This window comes from Filobasidium floriforme (assembly GCF_021052385.1).
Source record: "Filobasidium floriforme strain CBS 6241 chromosome Unknown HD553scaffold_10, whole genome shotgun sequence".
Classification (NCBI taxonomy): Eukaryota; Fungi; Basidiomycota; class Tremellomycetes; order Filobasidiales; family Filobasidiaceae; genus Filobasidium; species Filobasidium floriforme.
Genome location: NW_025763631.1, coordinates 121,997 through 140,490, shown reverse-complemented (window position 1 = coordinate 140,490; position 18,494 = coordinate 121,997). Strand labels below are relative to the sequence as shown.

At 52.5% G+C, this 18,494-nt stretch overlaps 5 protein-coding genes across 5 annotated transcripts; 1 reads left to right on the top strand and 4 right to left on the bottom strand.

Annotated features, from left to right (window-relative positions):
* Nucleotides 1-1,247: 1,247 nt before the first annotated feature.
* HD553DRAFT_341787 (SGNH hydrolase-type esterase domain-containing protein) lies at nt 1,248-2,326 on the bottom strand (the record flags this gene model as incomplete). The annotated part of the gene is made up of 6 exons (XM_046182670.1): nt 1,248-1,265; nt 1,370-1,699; nt 1,790-1,802; nt 1,900-2,019; nt 2,101-2,144; nt 2,231-2,326. 6 exons carry the CDS (start codon nt 2,324-2,326, stop codon nt 1,248-1,250), a joined length of 621 nt encoding a protein of 206 aa, XP_046036775.1.
* An 803-nt stretch (nt 2,327-3,129) lies between these two features.
* Nucleotides 3,130-5,522, bottom strand: HD553DRAFT_22898 (glycoside hydrolase superfamily). The gene is made up of 10 exons (XM_046177297.1): nt 5,248-5,522; nt 5,069-5,150; nt 4,772-4,848; nt 4,474-4,616; nt 4,386-4,391; nt 4,231-4,311; nt 4,024-4,142; nt 3,713-3,939; nt 3,469-3,636; nt 3,130-3,396 (listed from the first exon to the last, which is right to left on the bottom strand). The coding sequence occupies exons 1-10, from the start codon at nt 5,467-5,469 to the stop codon at nt 3,253-3,255; spliced, it is 1,269 nt and encodes a 422-aa protein (XP_046036774.1). The 5' UTR covers nt 5,470-5,522; the 3' UTR covers nt 3,130-3,252.
* Nucleotides 5,523-7,224: 1,702 nt separating this feature from the next.
* Nucleotides 7,225-10,409, bottom strand: HD553DRAFT_284023 (uncharacterized protein). Its single transcript, XM_046178194.1, has 7 exons — nt 9,919-10,409; nt 9,642-9,798; nt 9,155-9,419; nt 8,686-8,947; nt 8,022-8,583; nt 7,740-7,944; nt 7,225-7,618 (listed from the first exon to the last, which is right to left on the bottom strand). The coding sequence occupies exons 1-7, from the start codon at nt 10,389-10,391 to the stop codon at nt 7,380-7,382; spliced, it is 2,163 nt and encodes a 720-aa protein (XP_046036773.1). The 5' UTR covers nt 10,392-10,409; the 3' UTR covers nt 7,225-7,379.
* Nucleotides 10,410-10,977: 568 nt separating this feature from the next.
* HD553DRAFT_349818 (uncharacterized protein) lies at nt 10,978-13,535 on the bottom strand. The gene is made up of 4 exons (XM_046183486.1): nt 13,180-13,535; nt 12,577-13,086; nt 11,896-12,452; nt 10,978-11,778 (listed from the first exon to the last, which is right to left on the bottom strand). The coding sequence occupies exons 1-4, from the start codon at nt 13,391-13,393 to the stop codon at nt 11,269-11,271; spliced, it is 1,791 nt and encodes a 596-aa protein (XP_046036772.1). The 5' UTR covers nt 13,394-13,535; the 3' UTR covers nt 10,978-11,268.
* Nucleotides 13,536-15,013: 1,478 nt separating this feature from the next.
* Nucleotides 15,014-18,437, top strand: HD553DRAFT_284020 (dihydrouridine synthase-domain-containing protein). Its single transcript, XM_046178193.1, has 9 exons — nt 15,014-15,462; nt 15,731-16,073; nt 16,169-16,233; nt 16,393-16,472; nt 16,587-16,666; nt 16,758-16,918; nt 16,994-17,134; nt 17,198-17,693; nt 17,754-18,437. Exons 1-9 carry the CDS (start codon nt 15,259-15,261, stop codon nt 18,167-18,169), a joined length of 1,986 nt encoding a protein of 661 aa, XP_046036771.1. The 5' UTR covers nt 15,014-15,258; the 3' UTR covers nt 18,170-18,437.
* The last annotated feature ends 57 nt before the right edge of the window (nt 18,438-18,494 follow it).

Genomic DNA, 18,494 nt, shown 5'->3' with positions numbered 1-18,494 from the left:
TCAGTCGGTGTTTGTCAAGGACACTCCGGAGGGAAAGGTGCTACTTGGTCTATATGTGGATGATGCACTGGTAGCAGGAGACACCGACAGCTTGGTCCAGGAAACCAAAGCCTTGCTCAACACCAGGTTTGAGATGAAGTGGACGGACGATCCCAAGGTGTTACTGGGGATCGAGATCGAACAGGACCGGGAGAAGGGAATCATCACCCTATCTCAAAAGAAGTTTGCTCGGGAGATCCTGGAACAGTTCAATATGATTGACTGTCATCCCGTCAAGACTCCAGTGGAAGAGGTCATCAGCGCATTCCCACCTGAAGACCGACCACCACCTGATACCAGGTTTCCTTTCCGGGAGTTCATCGGAAAGGCGAATTATCTAGCTCGGGGGACACGACCGGATCTCTCCTTTGCAATCTCACACCTTGCATCATTCTGTTCGACCTACCAGGAGACACACTGGAAAGCATGTGAGCGGGTAATGAAGTACCTTCAGGGCACTATCGATGCTAGTCTTGTCTATCACCGAGACGGCAATCAGAAGATTGCTGGTTACTCGGATGCCGAGTATGCCGGAGACAAGGGAGACAGGAAATCTGTCGGGGCATATGTGTTCACATTGGCCAATGGACCGGTATCATGGCAGAGCAAGAAACAGACCACAGTAGCCTGGTCTAGCACGGAGGCCGAGTACATCGCTCTCGGCTCAGCAGGGAAAGAAGCGGTCTGGCTCTCGATCATGGATCAAGAACTAGGATTTCATGATGGTAAACCGGTCACCATCTTTGAGGACAACCAGCCAGCTATCGCATTGGCTAAGAATCCCACCAACCATGCTCGGACAAAACATATCGATGTTTTGCATCACGCTCTTAGGGGATTGATCGAGGACAAGAAGATCGAGGTCGAATACCTCAACACCAAAAAGATGATTGCCGATCTCCTCACCAAGCCAATCACCGGAAAGCAGCTCCAACTACTTTGCAATGACATGAATCTGAGGATCAACAGGGCACCTACACCAATGTCGTCCACCTCTGAATAGAGAAGTCCGAGGGGAAGTGTAGAAAGTAGGCGCGCGTGCACGTGTAATCAAGGATTACCGGGATTATTTCCCCATGATTACTGGGATTATTTCCCAGGATTACTGGGGACTGGGGTGATGCTTAGTCAGCATCACCCAAGTTGGGACCTCACCCCGGTGATGAAAATCTCGGACAACTAGATCATCAATATACACCACTTGACTGTTAGATCTCAAGCAATATCTTGAGTTCTAACAGGTCAGTACCTTTGTATTGGTTAATAGCACATGCCAATTGATAAAGCAATATCTTGAGTTCTAACAAGGAGGTGTGGACTGTGGACTTACCCGATAGGCCTTCGGGGTGTAATGCAAGCCATCGGTAAACAGTTCTTCATCCCTGACCCCGTCCCGCTTGACCTGCAGGAACAACTCGTACAAGTCCACCGATGGCGATCCAGTCTCCCTCCCGACCTGGAGCACGGCATCGGCGTACTGTCGACTGGTCTCGTTGCTCTTGCCGGTATCCTCGACGGCGATGCCCCGGCTGTGTAGGAATGCGAGGAACGCTTCGGGGTCGCACATCGAGGGTGTGAGGAGGAGGACGTCTGATCGGTGGGTTTTCTTGAAGAAGGTGACGAGCGCGGTCAGGTTGGACACGAATTCTTCGATAGGCACCTGCGTGTTTGAAAAAAGGTGAACAAGACGAAGTCGAGGGCGTTTAGTAGGGATTCGCTTGCATGCGAGTTTCAGGTCATTATGACGTACCGCGTTGGCGTTGCTACCATCATGACAAACGGCAATTGCACAGCAGCCGTAAGCATCTGATGCACCAGGGTGCGTTTGCTCCGGAGGTCGAGCACGCCTTTGTACCTTACCTGTCGTTCGTTCCGAGGTTGATTACGACCAGCTTGATGGGAGTCGGTGATGCTTGTCCCGCTTCGACTCCGTTTTCGAATTCACCGTCCTTGATCTTCTGAAGGACCGTACGCGAATTACTTTGATGTGCAAAGAGAAGCCATCAGCAGTCTCTCTCTATCAAGTATGCGATCAGCACACCTCCTCGAGGCAGAGCTCACTATCCCCCGAAACCGCGGTTCAAGACGTCGCATTTGGCGGCGTACTATCAGAGATCGGCGGACAGATCAGATTGCTAAACACCCATATCATGAGATCATACGCCTGGCAGTACGTAGTGAAGGCGCTTACATCCGCGACCATGGCCGAACCGTAGCCGTCGACACCGAAAGCCCCTTCGGTGAGCGAGTCGCCTAAGAGTAAGATCTTGGGATAGCTTTTGACCATGATTCGATATTCCGAGTTGATGTTGAGCTTTTTGCGCCTTGTGTACGGCTGATATGGAAGACTCAATTCTCGCGTCTCGACTGGTTGCTTTCATATATATAAAGTATATAGTGGTAGTATACATGGTTATCGATACATCGATTCAGGGTGGATGTGGACGGAATTGCCGGCGCCGGCAATTAATTGATGTGTCGTGGGCTATGGGTCATCTCGTCGTTTCTTTACACCGGCACCCCGAGATCGCCACCCGATTCCGCCAACGACGTCGTGTGAAACGGGGGCTGTATGCGACGCATGAGACTAGTCCCTCGTTTGTAGTTTGTGTGATGTCGGCAAACGATTCTGTTTGCGCCGGTCCCGAGTGGCTCGACTGAACGGTTGGGGATTAGTACCTGCGAGCTTTTCCTGGCTCAATATAGACGCGAGAAAGGGCAGACTCTTTCCGGGACCTTTCCAATGTTTTGCGACATCTCGCTCTTGCGGGTAGCTATCAGACCGCCTCCGCCACCTTGCGACCAGGTTGAGATTTCGTCCCTGGTCAGGAAGATCTCGAGACCGTCGATGGGTCTCATGCGAAGATATCCGTCCGTGCCCAATGAAGAGACCTAACGGGGCAGGGAGATGTAGAGCTGGAGGATTCTCCGTCGGCGGTCGCAATTCACTTTTATGAAACAGAACAAGCCACCCCGGTCGACGCGCATCTGCAACTCCGACGGAGATCCGCAGTCGCCCATCAGACAGGCTTAGGTTCAAAGTTGTCGCGCTTCAAGGTGATGCATCAGGCTTGCTAAGCGAGGGTATGTCGCTCGAATTAACTTTATAGCATCCTCCATAATGGGTACCTCTTTTTACTACTACAACTGTTGCGCCCTGGATGGACCCCTGCGTTTTTTCCTCCCAACGGTTCATGAAAGCGTCCTGGTATCCTAGTTACCCTTGTGCGCACGCAGGATCTCGTTCAGCTTGGTCCTCTGTTGACAATGGTCAAAGTGGAACGACTTGGCGAGTTCGTCGAGCTCCTCCAACGTCTTGTCCTTGAAGTACGAGGCGTACTCGTCACAGAGCTCTTCCTATCGATTGGCAAAGCGGGACTCCATAAGTGAGGTTCGGAAAGCGGGCGCTGTGACGCAGACGATACTTACGGAGAGAAGGATCTCCCGGACGAGACGCGCGATGAAACGTTTCTCGTCCCACGTCTTTGGGTAACGGTCTTTGAAGGAAGGAGCGGCGTTTCGAGCCCATTCGGCGATGGGAGCGAACAGGTCCCGGACGGGGGTGTCATCGCAGCCCCAAGCGTCGATGACGAGTTGCTACGAACAGTCAAATTCAATTCCAAGTCAGCCGGCTTGATCGGACCCATCAGATCATACGCAAACGGGCACGTACCTTCTTCTTCTCAAGGAACGGCTTCATCAGCTTCATATAAGCCGTCTCCTCGTCCACGTAGACCATCCCCTGGAACCCGATATCCTTCCACAACCAGATGGACCAGGAGGAAGCCGTCTCGTCGTACAGCTGCAGTTGGTCCTCGAGCACCCGGAAACGGACCTCGTTGGTCTGCTCGAAATCGGGTCCGTCGGACTTGTCAGCGTAGACGGGACCGAACTCGCCGTCTACCGAACACGGTTTCGAGGGTTACGTCAGCCATTCGTCCTCAACAGGTTCGTCGTGCAAGGGAAGGGGGAAAGGACACGCACTCCAGATAGGTCCACCGATCTTCTTCATATACTGGATTTTGCGGTCGAAAGACCTCTTGAGCTTGTCCTTTTGCGCGTCCGTGCCGGTGTACACCTCGGGGGCGTTGGGGAAACCGAAGCTGGGACACGCGAAGCGGGCAAATCGGGTCATCTTGTCAGCGTCAAAACGTTGCCCTGAGGGTTCTGACGTGGTAGAGCGCGGCGTACCTGCTGTAGTCGTGACAGGCGTAAACGGTGTTGGGCAGACCGGGGTGATCCATGAAAGCAGAAAAGTCGGCTCCGAAGGTGCTAAGAGAAACATCCCGACATTAGCCTTGTTCGCTCGACCGCCTCTGATTACAGCATGACCATCCTATGCTCACTTTCCACTAAGATAGGCAAACCCGAAGTTTCATCAGCATCCTGACCTTCACGACGAACTCGATTCCCGTCCCCAACTCGGCGACTCACTCCAGAAACAAGATGTGCTTGTCGTCCACCTTCCTGATGGCCTTTTCGATCCGGTCGTAGTACTCTACCAACCGGGTGTGTTTGGGGTCGGTGGGTTCGTTGAGGGGGTTGTACCCGGCTACCCAGGGGTTGGATTTGTAGTGCTGCGGACGAGGCGGGGAGATGGCAACCGAGGTGAGACGGGAATGGGTGATCGAGATTGAGATCGCGATGGGAATAAGCAAGATACGAAGATCGTTCACACCATTAGCACGATCCTGTAGGTACCACAAGTCCAGGGCGGGATCAGGAGACTCACCTCGGCCAAATGTTCCCAGATCGTAATAGTCCTGTCCTGGAAATCCTTGTAATCCCAGAACAACGCCTTGTGTACGCCTGTCTCCCGGAGCGTTCGGTATTATCATCATCGTCACCATAATCACCAAGATTGTAAAACCCGCAGAGGTGGAAAAGCACGAAAGCACAAAGATCACAAAAAGAAAGAGAGGGAGATCGTCAGCACTCCCATCCCTCTTCAATCCTCACGTAAGCCGAAATCAAGGAAAAATCGAGAATAGGATAAGGCTAGGACGGATGACGGGTAGAAGAAACTCACCCAAATCGCTATGCCAATCGGTGTTCTGCGCACCGGGGGCGGCGTGGAGGTCGATGATCGTGTAGATCCCGTGTTTGGCGCACTGTTTTTTTTTCCCGTCGTTGGAATTCGTTTCGTTTGGGGTATTGGCATGCATCATAAGAGAACGAAACGAAGAAGGGAGGACGACTGATACTGACAAGCTCGATAACCCGATCCAAATGTTTCAACCCCTCCTTCTTGAACACCCTCGGGTTCATATCATCCTCCAAATGCCTATAGTTGATCGGTAACCGGATAGCGTTCAGACCGAGCGATGCGAAGCATTGGGCATCGGACTCGGTGAAGAAGTATTCGAGGAACTTGTCGAAGAAGTAAAGGTATTTTTCTTCGCCGAGCACTTTGAGCATGGAGGCTCGCATTTCGTCTGTCGGGTCGGGGTTGAATGGGGTTGTAGGTTGTGGTTGTGGTTGTGGTTGCGAGCGTCAGCATGCTACAAAATATGGCCATAGAAAGTAGATGGGAAGATGCTCACGTTCGTGTCCTGGGTATCCGGTGATGAACTATCCTCAACAAGCGACACATTCCGTCAGCTACCTAAGCTTTCATTCCTCGATAGCAAGACTAAATCGAGCGTGGGAGGTTGGAAGAGGAACTCACGTTCTCCATGTTCATCCACCCGCCCAACCCAGCTCCACGGAGCAAGACCGGCGTCTCACTAGGATCATCGGATTTGACGATCTTGTCGCCGGATACTTTCAGGAAGGAGGTCGTAGGTGCCATCTTAGCGTTGTGTGTTGTGCTGTGATATTTGTGCTGCGAAGATCAGGGATCAGGGATGAGGATGAGGTCGATGTAGCGATGTTCAAGTTCGTTGTAAGGTGGAGTCGTCGTTGAGTCGATGCTTATGTACCACCAGTTCGGCGTTCGGGAGATTTGAGTTCGGATGACCCCTATCGACCGAGTTAATCACCGACTAGTGGCATTGACCATCGCCAACGAAACCGATGATGTACATATGCGATCGAATGGGCAAAGCCGCACATTGCATATCGAGCTGATTGTCCAGGTCTTACTAGACCTATCTCCCGTTAACGAGACTGTATGAGCATCGCCACCGTGTATCGTTACACACGATCGCAAGCGTCCATCGGTCGAGGATTGAGTGAAATGTGAGGGTTTCCACCGACATCGCGCGCTAAACGGTTTCATGCGGCGCACATGCTCCACCTTCTTCAACGCCATTGTCGCATGATCGTTGCTTGTGTCAACAGCTCGAAACCCACAGAGATATGAGACGGAAGGTAAGTGAGGGGGAAGATACTGTGGCTCGAGGTCAAACCTGAGTCCGTCTGAGATGAACAGTCAGGTGGTCTGCCTGGTCTTGCTCATTAGGTTGATTGTGATGTGATATTTCAGTGGAATGAAGCCATCGCTTGAGGATGATCTATGCAGATGCCGCTCAAGTCTCAGCAAGAGATATCATATTCTTTATCTTCATGGCTATCATACTGACTATCGTGAATCGACTGACCCCGTCATCGGTCCTTGGTGCTAGAATGGGTTTTCATAACAACAAGGGCTCGTAAGTGTGATGTCAAGCAGACATCAGTCCCCGAAACTCCAACCTCAAAACTAACGAATTGCAGACCTGGCTGAGAGAGCGTACAGTATCAGCTCGGCCTGTCTAGCTCCCGTCCATAAAGATTTGACGTACGCAAAGGGAGGCTTCTCAGACTCGCCCGCCTCGCTTCCTAACTCGATCTCAAGCGGCGAGGCGCTTGCAGACTCTTGCTAAGGAAAACTGGAGAAGGAGACTGTGGCTGGGGTGACAGGAACAACGCTAGTCCAGTCAGGCTGGTATAGGCGAGAGAGTGTCGTCATAGCCTACACTAGGTATGTAAGGGTTTTACACGGTTCTCTTCAACCGATCATTGATGTTAATCCACGATACGATAGGTACTCTGCCGCTGAGCTGCAACAGCCCGCTACCGTGAAGACTGATGCCAAGACCTCGACTATGGTGTCTGTAATTAGGAAGATCCGTGAAGGCTTGGGAAAGATGCGAGTGAGTGAGGTTTGGGGCACGCTACGCCTAGAGAACTCAAGTCTTGTCTTCCCTCTGGGCTTGACGCTCGAGGACGGCGGCCTGGACTGTCTCGGATATGAAGCGAAATCTGGCTACTTTCTCAAGCTCGCGTCTTCAAAGGTACCACTCGTAGGCTTCACATCGCCGAAAATCCATCTCGGTTACGCTCTTCCAACCAGGATCTATGGATGACACGCATGTACAACGACGTCTAGCGATGACCGGCCTTAAGTGGATACATCATCACCGCCCCCGCCTCTCTTGTTCCAATTCTTCCCTCCGCCTCTCTTCTATGCCCCTCTCTGCCGATCCCAAAAGCTTGTCCCAAGAGACTTCCCACCCGCGTTCGAAGCATTCTTGCGAGAACTTGGCGATCGCCTGTTCACGGGCCGCTCGGCGGATCGATAGCTGGGTAGAGGAGGGGAGGGAGAGGATGGTGTGGATCTGGTCGGCAAAGGAGGAAGCTGTGGTAGCGTGATAGCCTGTGGCGAATGGACGCAAGGATATTCAGGTAAAAGAAAAGGGAAGTCGAGAAGACAAGAAGGAATCAGTTTCAGCACGGACTGGACAAGGAGACAGAACCTCTTTCATTGTATTGCTCACCTGTAGTCTGCCCATCGAGCGGTACGACGATATCCAACCAAGGTCCCGCGCTCTGGTGCACAAGCGGAATCAACCCGCTCGCCATGAACTCTACCACGCCGATCCCGAAATGTTCATCTTTCATGGTGTTCAGCCCGATGGACGCCGAGCCGAGATGGGAGACGAGCATAGGAAAGGGAGCGTTGGTGATGAACTCGACGTTGGCCTGCAGAGGACCAGGATTTATAGATAATAGTTAGATGTTTGTCTTGAGAAGATCGCCACCCGGTATTCAGGACGCACCTCGATCCCAAGATCCACAGCTAGTCGCCTCAAGCCGTCTATCCGCCGTTCATCCGCCTCATCTCGACAGCTCCCCATCAAGACCAGCTTGACCCCCTTGCTCGACCCCGATCCCGCCTTCTCTATGTCGGTTTGCACCTGGGTTCCCGTTTTGTCTCCAGAATCTACCTGCACGTCCCGCCACCGAGGATACCGCTCAAAGAGGATCGCCAGCGCTCTCAGTTGTTTCGCCTGATCCTTTTCCGGTCGAAACTGAGCGAGGGAGATCAACGTATGGCTTTGATGCCGGTCCTCGAGAGGTAAGTGCAAGAACTCCGAGGTATCGCAAGGCGGGAAGACGACCCGGTCGTTGCTGTCCCCGTCATTTTCTTTGTTCTGTGCATCCGTCTTGTTTGCTTTGGGCCTCCCGGTACCGTCCAAATTGAGCAGGTAAGCCGCCCACGTCCCCCGGCCCAACTTGAGTAACGAGGTGATATGCCCCGACGTCCAGGAAGAGTTGGTCATGATCTCGTCGGCGAACAACAGCGAGACGGCGTATGCCCGAGTAAAGGCGTGGTAATACCTACGAGAAAGAAACGATGAGATTGTCAGACCAGTGGTGTTCCTCCGATTCGATTGGCGGGAAGAGATCCGGATGAGGAGAGCGTGGTACATGTATACGTACGCGAGTTTGCCGAGCCGTCTCCACCCCTTCAACCCTCCCCCGCTCTTCTTCCCATTCGCACCATCACCACCATTCTCACCTCCACTTTCACCTTCACCGCCCGTACCTGCCTCACTCCCACTCTCCACACCCCAAACCCCATCCCGCACCCTCCCGATCATATCAGTCGATATCACCGGATAATGCACGTAAGCCCCCAAGGGGACCGTCGAGCCGGATAGGAAGGAGAGGAGGGGGAGGGTGAATGGGTGGCCCATGGTGTCTGTCGGTTTTCAATTTTATATTCGAGATGGTGGATTTGTTTTACGGGCAGGAGGTTTGATGATCATGATCGTCGAGTGGAAGGATTGGAGGTTGTTGTTCAGGAGCGATCATGGTGGTATTACGAACAAATATGAGATCAGCAAGATTGTCCTCAAAACACGTTCCTGCTTATTCAAGCGAGCTCGACAAGATCAACCGGACTCACCGATAAACACATCCGGCCAAAACCCCTTCTTCCCCCCTTCCTCCACCCTCTTGCTCCACAATCTCCGTAACCCCAACCCCAACCCGAAATCCACTCCAATTCCAACTCCAAACCCCTCCGCGCAGACTAAAACACTCCCCAAACTCTGTCCTAAGAGCGTGAACCGGGTCCAGTACCCGTCTGAGATCAGACGGCGGGAGGGGAGGGGGAGGAAGTGGATGGAGTGTAGGTAGGGGGTTTGCGAGAGGGGGAGGTGGAATCGGGTCTGTTTGGTGGCAACGGGTTGGGGCGCGTTCGGGGGGTTGAGGTAGGGGAAGATGGATGGGATGGTGTGATGTGATGAGAGGTTGGTGAGAAAGCGGGCCGGAATCGACGAGAAGCGTATGAAGAGATGCAATAAAAACAGAAACAAGTCAGAACCACTTGACCTCATACCTGACCCGACATGCGAAACCCGTCAGGAGAGCGAAATGAGATAGAAACTCACCTGAACCCGCTCGAGGATCTCCTCCTTGGAAGCAGCAGGATAATCACCAGAATAGACCACACAGACCACTTTCCTCCCTTCAACTCTATCCTTCTGTTGTCGAAGAGCCCAGTAGATGGCTGTCCAGAGGACTCTTTCTCCGCCGCCGCCGGCGTTACTATAAATCGGAATATATATAAGATATGGGGAACTTGATCAGTACAGGTTGTTCCAGTCCGGGTTGTGAGAGGTGGGAGGAAAGGAGCAGGGTGGATGGGAATGGGAATGGGGGACTTGCCAGTATGGGTGCCAGAAACCTATTATCAACGGACGGGTTGACGGTGATGTCGATGTCGAAGTGGAGGTGGAAGATGTCGAGGCAGAGGATATTTTGGGTATCTTGTGTGAGAGGCCCGGAGCTTGTGATTCGAAGCCCGGGTTTCTGTGTCGTAATGTCCCCGCCCCAATCGTTGACTTCCCGTTCGTCCCACCCGTCATCTCCTCCTGGCCATCCTTCTCCTTGTCCTTCACCCCATACCCGATCTCTTTCAAAAACCTCTCCTTCCTCCGCTCATTCCCAGCTCTCTCCCTATTCAACCACCCTATCACCAGGGCGACCAGGAAGAGCAGGACGATAGGTAGAACGGAAAGGGCGATGTAGTACCGAGGAAGGTCTATCATCGCAGAAGCTTGGGGGATGGGTTTTTGACGTTCTCGGGCGGAGGCTAGGCCGCGCCGGAGTTGAGGTGGGGGAGGGGGGTTGAAGGTCATGGTTCAGGATGACTTATGGCCGAGTTGATGTTTCGAATGTCGAGGTCTGCTATGTATCGTAAATGATATAGTTGAAGAGTGGACAAGGTCATAGGGAGGTCGTCGAGGCCGGAGGATGACGTGTAAGTCACGTGACACGCAGCTCCTCGAACATCGTGTTTCACCTTGCATTCCCTCATCGTGCTAATCTGAAACTCAAGAGCGGTGTCGGCGGCAGAGACGTTGCGGTTCGAGCTCGAGGTAGAAGCCTGATTGACAGGAGCAGCAGGGACTTTGCAGTTCAACCGTGCTGAATTGGCAAGGACCCTCTTTGCTGCAGGGAGACCTTCCTCATAAGTCTTGTGACTCAGGTCACAGACCTTCTTGTCATCTGGGATCCATTCTCCAAAATCAGTCAAGGCACTCCTCAAGCTCCTTGACCTCTGAAACCGGCGAGTCGACCCTGTTGTACCTCCCCCTCTTCCTACTACCAATTTTCGTCGCTGTGACCGTCAAACCGAATGCCTTGGTGCGAACTCATGCTGAAGAGATCGATATATTCCCGCCACCATCGCTTTGGACATTCAAGTGGACAAGTCCGGCATCCCATCTTCTTACGCGGACCTTGTTGAGGGGCGCACGATTTTTCTAGTTGACAAGTTCCTCGGCCGGACGGGATATACTGTATGATGTATTAATAGATACATGCTGCGTAAGGATCGGCCCGCTTGACCTGGATACAATATTAAGCTCGTCTACATGTGTTGTCAGCGATACGGCGGCCGTCTCGTCCATCTCGTTGGGTTGCCCCGTTTGTCTGCCGAACGTATGATCCCCTCCGACCTTCATCCCAACGTTCGAAAGACCTCCATGATCCGACCAACTCGTTCCCTTTTCTTTAAACGACGACCCATCGCCGCCTCCTCCCAAACCCAGCCTGCCCACCTCTGCCCCCATTCCTGACCACCCGATCGAACACCTCATCCCCCAAACTGAATCCAGCACCTTGAGCTAGGGGACTGTCCATCATCCCCGTACCCGTACCCGTCACTGCTCCCCCGCTCGCCCCTGATCCCGACCCTAGACCCTCAGCAGACGACTCGAAAGAGCCGGAAGAAGCGGAAGTGTGGGACGTGTGATAGTTCACCGGGGCTAATTCCAGAGGCACCGTGTGTCTGGTGACCACCTCCGTTCCCCTGGGCGTCGATAACGCCGATTGGGGGTCCCTTTCTGTATTATTCATGTCCCGGTCCGTAATACGACGCTTGGCGCCCGGTTCGGGGAAGAGGTGTAGAGCGGATGAAGAGGCGGTAGATTGGACCGAGGATGTGAGGTATTCCAGGGTCTTGTTCGTTAGGTGCGTATGAGAGTGAGTGTGGGGTTGTGCGTGGGTGTCTGGGGTGGTTCGCTGGAGAAGCAGAAACACGTATCGAAATCATCAGCTTCAACCTTCAAGGCATAACGATATCTTCAAGCGCATGTTGTTCACGCGAACTCAATGGAAAATCGCCATTTCGAAACTCACCTCGAACGTCTTTCTCCACCGATGTCGACCTGGTAAACCCGGAACCCAAGGGACGTCCAACATGTACCCCGGTCGTTCGTTCTTCCGCATCTTAATCTCCCTCTCATTCTCCCTCTCAGGCCCTGTCCCGGTCCCGGTCCCGCTCTTGCTCGAATCAAGCTTTCCTGCATTCGACGTTCCCGCTGAACCCTCTCCTGCTGGTTCGTCTTTGACCCGTATTCCAGAAGCACCTCCGGGGTAAGTCGAGGTAGATAGTTGGTCAGAGAGCGCATCTAACCGGTGGATAGTAGACCTCCGTCGACGTTTAGCCGGAAGGGGCGTCGAGGGTGCTCCGCTTTCTGTATTCCCTGTATTCGAGGCCGAGGTTGGTATTATTGCACTCGCAGGGTCTTGTAGATCAGCGGGAATGAAGGTGCGTTTGTTGAGTGGAGGGAGGCGAGGGTAAGAAGCGGTGATACTAGGTAATCGATCTGATTCGTCCTCGTCGTCTGAGAGGGAGATTGTGTAGGGGTCTTGAGGTTCGGGAGTTATTTCTCGGAGGGCAAGTGGGAGTGGAACTGATTGATTCCGATTTTGATTTCGATTTCAACGTCGTGCAGGTAGGGGAAGGTATAAGATCAGCAATCCATTCGTCTCAGGTAACGTAGCAATTGATCGCGAGATCCGACCTGGTACACTCACCTAACACCCGATCATAAACACTTCCAGTCCCACCCTCCTTCCCGCTCCCAGAAGCTTCTCCCTTACTCAACCCGGCCTCATTCCCACCCCTGACTCCTCTTCTAGACCTAGCTACCATGCTCTTCAAATCCCTCACTGGCGCCTGGTAACTCTCCAAGACGACCGCATGTACCCGTCTCTCGATCGCATCCCTGGTCTTCCATTGAGAAGCCTGAAGAGCTTGGGCTTGTTCTTCTTGAGTGAGGTGTTCGGTATTGAGATGAGAAGGGATGTCTACTTCCATCGGCTGGTTTGTGTTCGGGTCGGGTTTGGCAGCAACTGTGCCGTCAGGGTTCTTGATATCGCTATTGCTTTTGGTGTCATCCTCGAAGTTGGAAGGGTCGAAGAGATGAGGATCCACCCGGGATAGGTATGAATGGGAGAGCGATTCCAGGATGTCTACAGGAGAAGGTTGAAGCCGGGATGCATGTTCGGCGAGTATATGAGCTTGGGTGAATAGGTTGGCGATGTCTGGAACAACACCGGCGTCGTCGTATATGAGTTCAGTTTCAATCAGCATAATAGTACGTCAAAAGAAGTGTCGAGAGAAAGCTGTGTGCTCACGATCTTCAAGCATCCTCTCCATCTCGGCCAACACCCCAGCTTGACAACCGGTGAACCCACGTTGGTCCAAGATAGAGCTGATCATATGGACGAGGTGGAACGAAGCCGTCGAACGGGGGACGTGGGGTGGCATCTGGCTCGGGCCTGGGCGAGGTGGTGTTGCCGTTGCCGTAGACGAGGGGAAGCTCGGGACCTCTGGGGGTTGAGCTGACATGGTCGATTCGGCTATCCGACTACCGGATGGTTTGACCTTTTGGATGGAGGTATGGCCGGTATTGTTAACCTACAAGCTACAGGTGTTCAAGTCATGGGCTTTGGGCAGGTCGTCCTTCCTTGATCATATTCATTAGTCGAAGTGCGTGCTTACGTAATTGGTCGTTCAGCTCAACGAAATTAGGGGAACCAATCCGGGGACGACCACTTTCGATACGGGGACGACCGACCATGACAAATTCACGCATCAAATACATCCCATCCTCCCTAACCCATAACCACTGACCCATAACCACTAACCCAGACCTCTAACCCCTAACCACTAACCCTAACCCCTAACCCTAACCCTCAACCCTGATCCCCAACCCATCAATCTAGTTTGGCAGGGATCTGGGGGTGTTTTCGGGGAGGTGTCTCTGTACTGTGGGAGGATCTCAGGAAGCAAATTAGGAGGCAAATCTCGCTTGGTTAGACTTCTCGCCCTATATGGTCGTCCCCGTATCCAAAGTGGTCGTCCCCGGATTGGTTCCCGAAATTAGCGTTATCTATTTTTTAGCTCAAATCTTGACAAATGCAGACAAAAGCTGCAGGGATAGGTGGATTGTGAACATCGGTAATCTGCTGCTTTACCAGAATTACCAGACGGTAATGAGTGGGTAATTCGGATGTCAAGGATACGATATACGAATGACTTTAGGCTTTAAATTCAGATTGAGCTATTTCTTCTATAAGGGACGGCGGCAAACAACTTGAAGTAGCAGTGCTGACAGGAGCAGCTGAGGTTGGTTCTGATTCTCAGGCCGTTACCTAAGGGATATCACATAGTAATACCAAGAAAGGGTGGAACGATTGGGACTGCGGTCTCTGTTACCAGGTCATGATCGATCAACATGGAAAGCGACCCATTGAAGACTACATCATGGTCCTCTCTCAAGATCTTCCTTGTGGTGTTTCTTCAATCCAGATTCATTTGGTCTGTATTTCAATGAAATTGGGAATCATGAAGCTCATCAAGAATTGTCTCACCTTTTCTAAATTGACTTGCATGTGGCCTTGAGATAGATCAGGAAGCATTATCTCCATCATAGATGCCAGTCATGCCTCGATCACTATGAGCAACCTTCTGGAACTGATGGATCGAGAGAAGAAGGGCGAGCGCGATGCAACGGATTCCCAGGAGGTCCAGCTACCGACCATACAGAGGGACTGGGAAGACCCTCCATTTGACGATGACGATGACGACTACCCTCCTTTTATTGACATCTCTTACCCTTGATGCCAAAGACCCCATGCTCATATTCCTTCAGAATGACCCAGAGATTGTTGCCAGGTGGTCCCTCCGGAGATGTCCCGGAGAACCTGCTTTCGAGTACGAGGAGGATGAGGAAGAGAACGGGCAAGTCGGGGAAATGCCCCTTCTTGTGACTTTGGCTGTATACTACAGATCTCTACAAGTTTGAATGAGATGAACATATACAGAATGATCAAGGTAGAGAATCCCTGTGGCAAGGATAAACTTAGGGTTAAACTAAACTCCAGGTCGTAAGGTCAAGGTCTGGCCAAATTTTGCATCCGACGCGATCTTTCGGAGGGAGATCGAGCAAAAGTTGAGGAGGTCCCAGTTCAAACCATCGTCTTCCCGAGTTTTAATTCCAGCTCTATCAGCTTGATTCGCCACATATCGCACACAATACCTCAGGCTACATATATACTAGCTCAAAATCCGTGGCTTGTTCCAATAGCACATCGAACGAGCTACCTGCTCAACGGCAAAGAAACGCCCTTACGAAAAAGACCTCAACCCTGTCGTTCAAACCCGTCTTCCGGAGGATCCTCTCGCCCGACCTGAAAAGACGATTGAGAGAGATGACCGCCGTCGTGGAAGCACAAACTGCTGCGATCTCGTCTTCGAACGGGAATGGAAATGGGAATGGGAATGGAGCTGCAGCTATAGCAGGAGCAAATGGGGCGACTGGGGGAATCGGGACAAAGTTGCATGGGTATGCGTTCTACGAGAGTATAGGACGGCCAAAGTTCGTCATCGCGCCCATGGTGGATCAGAGCGAGTTGGTGAGTCTTGTTCTCATTAATCTGGTTGGACTTTCTACTTGAATGATCGAAGGGGGCGGTGGCCGGGTATTCTTAGCCCGTTCTTCACTGCAGAAGCTGATCTCGTTCTTTACCCCTATGCTTTATTTGCTTTTCTTTTTCGGATTCCCGACTGTGCCCGAACGCCGGACCACAACTAATATGGACATGGCTCCTGAAATCGGAATGCGTGTGGAACTTCGTCTTCGGACTCTTATACTGAAATGAATACGGACGAGGGATATTATAGGCATGGAGAGTCCTCTCCCGTCAACCCATCCCACCGACTTACCGCCCTGATCTTCAAGTTCAAGCCGTAGCGTCCAGCTCTACCTCTCCTCCTGCTACCTCAACCTTGATCTCAACAACTCCTACTGCCTCAACCTCAACACCCGCTACAAACTCTCAAGAAGACTCGACAACCGCGACCGCAACCAAGACAAAGACAAAGACAAAGGCCCCCCTCCTCCCCACCGGCCACCCTATCGGAGGAGCCCATCTCGTCTATACGCCCATGATCCATGCGAGGCTGCTTGTCGAACGGGAGGTCGTTCAGGGGAAGAGGGATGAGGAGGCTTTTAATCGGGTTTTCGGTCAGTCCTATTATTACTGTGACTTGCGGGGCTTGTCATAGAGGGAAGATGTGTAGGTGACGGAGCTGATCTTCTCTCGATGGGATATCTCACAGGCGAAGAAGGGTCTAAGGAGAACTTGGTCGGGCTGGACGTTGGCGATCGGCCGTTGTTCGTACAGGTAAGTTCTAGCTTTTTCCGATTCTCTTCTTCACCCCTATCCACGCCAAATCTGGTTCGAAACGTATTCCTCAACCAGCTTTCAATTCAAGGACTGACAAAAAATCCCTTGACGCTCTCTTCTCCTGATTTCTCATCGTCGTGGTACCCACGAGCACAGTTTGCGGCCAACGATCCGGATGTGCTGTTACAAGCTGCAAAGCTGGTAGAGAAGCATTGTGATGCGGTGGATATCAACTTGTGCGTTCTCCTCTTCACCCCCTGATTTTTGCCAAGGCCGGGGGACGGGAAGAAGAACCGAGAGCTGAATGAGATTCGATTACTTGACTGCGATGGTTGTGATGGTGAACACAGTGGCTGTCCTCAGGGTATCGCAAAGAGAGGGAATTATGGGAGTTTCTTGCAGGATGATTGGGATACGATATACAAGATGAGTGAGTCCAGGTCCTCCTCGTTGTATTCCACCCTCGCCGTAAACCGAAACGTCGCCTGATATCCGCCCGGTCCCCGTATATGTCTGCACAGTCAACATCCTGCACAGGAACCTCTCTATCCCCGTCACCGCCAAATTCCGGATATTCAAGGACGTCAACAAGACGATCGAATATGCCAAGATGATGGAGAGCGCCGGGGCGAGTATATTGACTTGTCATGGGAGGACGAGGGAGATGAAGGGGCAGATGACGGTGAGCTCGGTTCTAATGCGCGGCATTAAGGTTTGACGTGGACGGGAGCTGAATCTGGACTTGTGCCATCGACAGGGTCTAGCAGATTGGCAGCAGATCAGAGCGGTCAAGCAGGCTGTTAAGGTGCCGGTCTTTGCAAATGGAAACATCCTGTATAGGGAGGATGTCGATCGGTGTATCGAGTTGACCGGGGTGGATGGCGTGATGACCGCCGAGGTGAGTCTGACTATTAGATGTTCTCAGGTGCATGACGGCTAATCGTTTTATTTGACCGCATAGGGTAACCTTTCAAATCCTTGCTTATTTGTGCCTGAGACCTCACCGCTGTCGCACCCACCATCCTGGATCGTGGCCAACCATTATCTGGATATCGTGGAAAAGCTCAAGACGCCCACGTCTATGTCCGCCATCCGAGCACACATGTTCAGGATGCTGAGAGCAGGAATCGAGAAGCATACCGACGTTCGAGCGCGTCTAGCTTCAGGGTCGGGGAGCCTGGCGTTCTACCGTAGTATCGTCGAGGAGCTGCGGCCGTTGTTGGAGAAGGACATGGAGGAAGAACCGATAGCGGAATTCCCCCTGCCGTGTCACCCGGAGACTGGGTTGAAACGGATACCTGTCTGGGCAGCTCAACCGTATGTGAGGCCACTGCCGGCAGGGACATACAAAGCCATCAAGGACGCGAATTCGAGATCGGCAGAGGGGACTTCGACGCCAGGGGTACTAGAGGATATGCTTACCGGCGGGACCGGTGAGGAAAGGGTCATCGCGCAAGGTGAGCCTCGAAGTGCGCTACTATGTCTGATCTCGTACCTAAATGGCCCCATTTTTTCAGACGGTACTGCGGCGGGACTCGCCCAACCCCTTCTACCGGAAGCTATAAATTGCATGATCGGCGGCGACCCCGAATGCAAGAACATTGCCGCCGCCAACTGCCCAAGAACGGCTTGCTTGACGCATTGCCGCGCTCAGGGTGGTCTCGAGGCGGGTCGTGCGGAAACGTTGGCCGACGCTGTCAAGCTCGCTCAGGGCGGCAAATTGACAGGACTCGGATGCGAGGGTCACGAGGAAAAGGACCGCGCTAGAAAACAGCGCAAGGCAGAACAGAAGAAGGCATATCAGGAGCACAAGGCCATGCGAAGGACTAAACGGAATCGCGCCAAGAGCGTGGAAGGGGACGATAAACCGGACGCGAAGAAGGTCAAGGTGAACGAGGTCCAGCCGGAGGAAGAGGAGGTCAACAATGTATAACAGCAAAGCGGTGAAGTACAAGGAATAGTTGTACCGTAATACAGTCACGATTCCTCTTCCCACAGCGATCAGTGTGCGCGCGCCTCCTGAGGCTTGAGTCCCACCAGATCCATGAGCTGTCTGGTTCGATTATGGATTTTTGTGGCCCATCTCAGCTGTACGAACAGGGTCCCCATAGCGTTACCAGAATTTCCCTGATCCAAGATTGCTTTGGCATAACTGCTGCAGTCTCGGAGGGAGTCGTCTATCAATGTCTGAGCTTGTTGTCGGACGCCTTCGCTCAATTTCGAGCCTTTGAGCCATTTCGACCAGTTTTGCAGACGTG

What these genes read in the sequence shown, in the direction of transcription:
- HD553DRAFT_22898 (XM_046177297.1), bottom strand. Translation starts at nt 5,469, where the DNA reads ATGCGAGCCTCCATGCTCAAAGTGCTCGGCGAAGAAAAATACCTTTAC. An exon ending in TGGATCGGGTTATCGAGCTT is followed by an intron (nt 5,151 to 5,247) that starts GTCAGTATCAGT and finishes AAAAAAAAACAG; the next exon opens with TGCGCCAAACACGGGATCTA. An exon ending in TCCGGGAGATCCTTCTCTCC is followed by an intron (nt 3,397 to 3,468) that starts GTAAGTATCGTC and finishes GCCAATCGATAG; the next exon opens with GAAGAGCTCTGTGACGAGTA.
- HD553DRAFT_349818 (XM_046183486.1), bottom strand. Translation starts at nt 13,393, where the DNA reads ATGTCAGCTCAACCCCCAGAGGTCCCGAGCTTCCCCTCGTCTACGGCA. An exon ending in TGTTTATGATCGGGTGTTAG is followed by an intron (nt 12,453 to 12,576) that starts GTGAGTGTACCA and finishes GGAATCAATCAG; the next exon opens with TTCCACTCCCACTTGCCCTC. An exon ending in GGTGGAGAAAGACGTTCGAG is followed by an intron (nt 11,779 to 11,895) that starts GTGAGTTTCGAA and finishes CTGCTTCTCCAG; the next exon opens with CGAACCACCCCAGACACCCA.
- HD553DRAFT_284023 (XM_046178194.1), bottom strand. Translation starts at nt 10,391, where the DNA reads ATGACCTTCAACCCCCCTCCCCCACCTCAACTCCGGCGCGGCCTAGCC. An exon ending in GGTTTCTGGCACCCATACTG is followed by an intron (nt 9,799 to 9,918) that starts GCAAGTCCCCCA and finishes TCCGATTTATAG; the next exon opens with TAACGCCGGCGGCGGCGGAG. An exon ending in CTGTGGATCTTGGGATCGAG is followed by an intron (nt 7,945 to 8,021) that starts GTGCGTCCTGAA and finishes GGTCCTCTGCAG; the next exon opens with GCCAACGTCGAGTTCATCAC.
- HD553DRAFT_284020 (XM_046178193.1), top strand. Translation starts at nt 15,259, where the DNA reads ATGACCGCCGTCGTGGAAGCACAAACTGCTGCGATCTCGTCTTCGAAC. An exon ending in TGGTGGATCAGAGCGAGTTG is followed by an intron (nt 15,463 to 15,730) that starts GTGAGTCTTGTT and finishes GGGATATTATAG; the next exon opens with GCATGGAGAGTCCTCTCCCG. An exon ending in GGATACGATATACAAGATGA is followed by an intron (nt 16,667 to 16,757) that starts GTGAGTCCAGGT and finishes ATGTCTGCACAG; the next exon opens with TCAACATCCTGCACAGGAAC.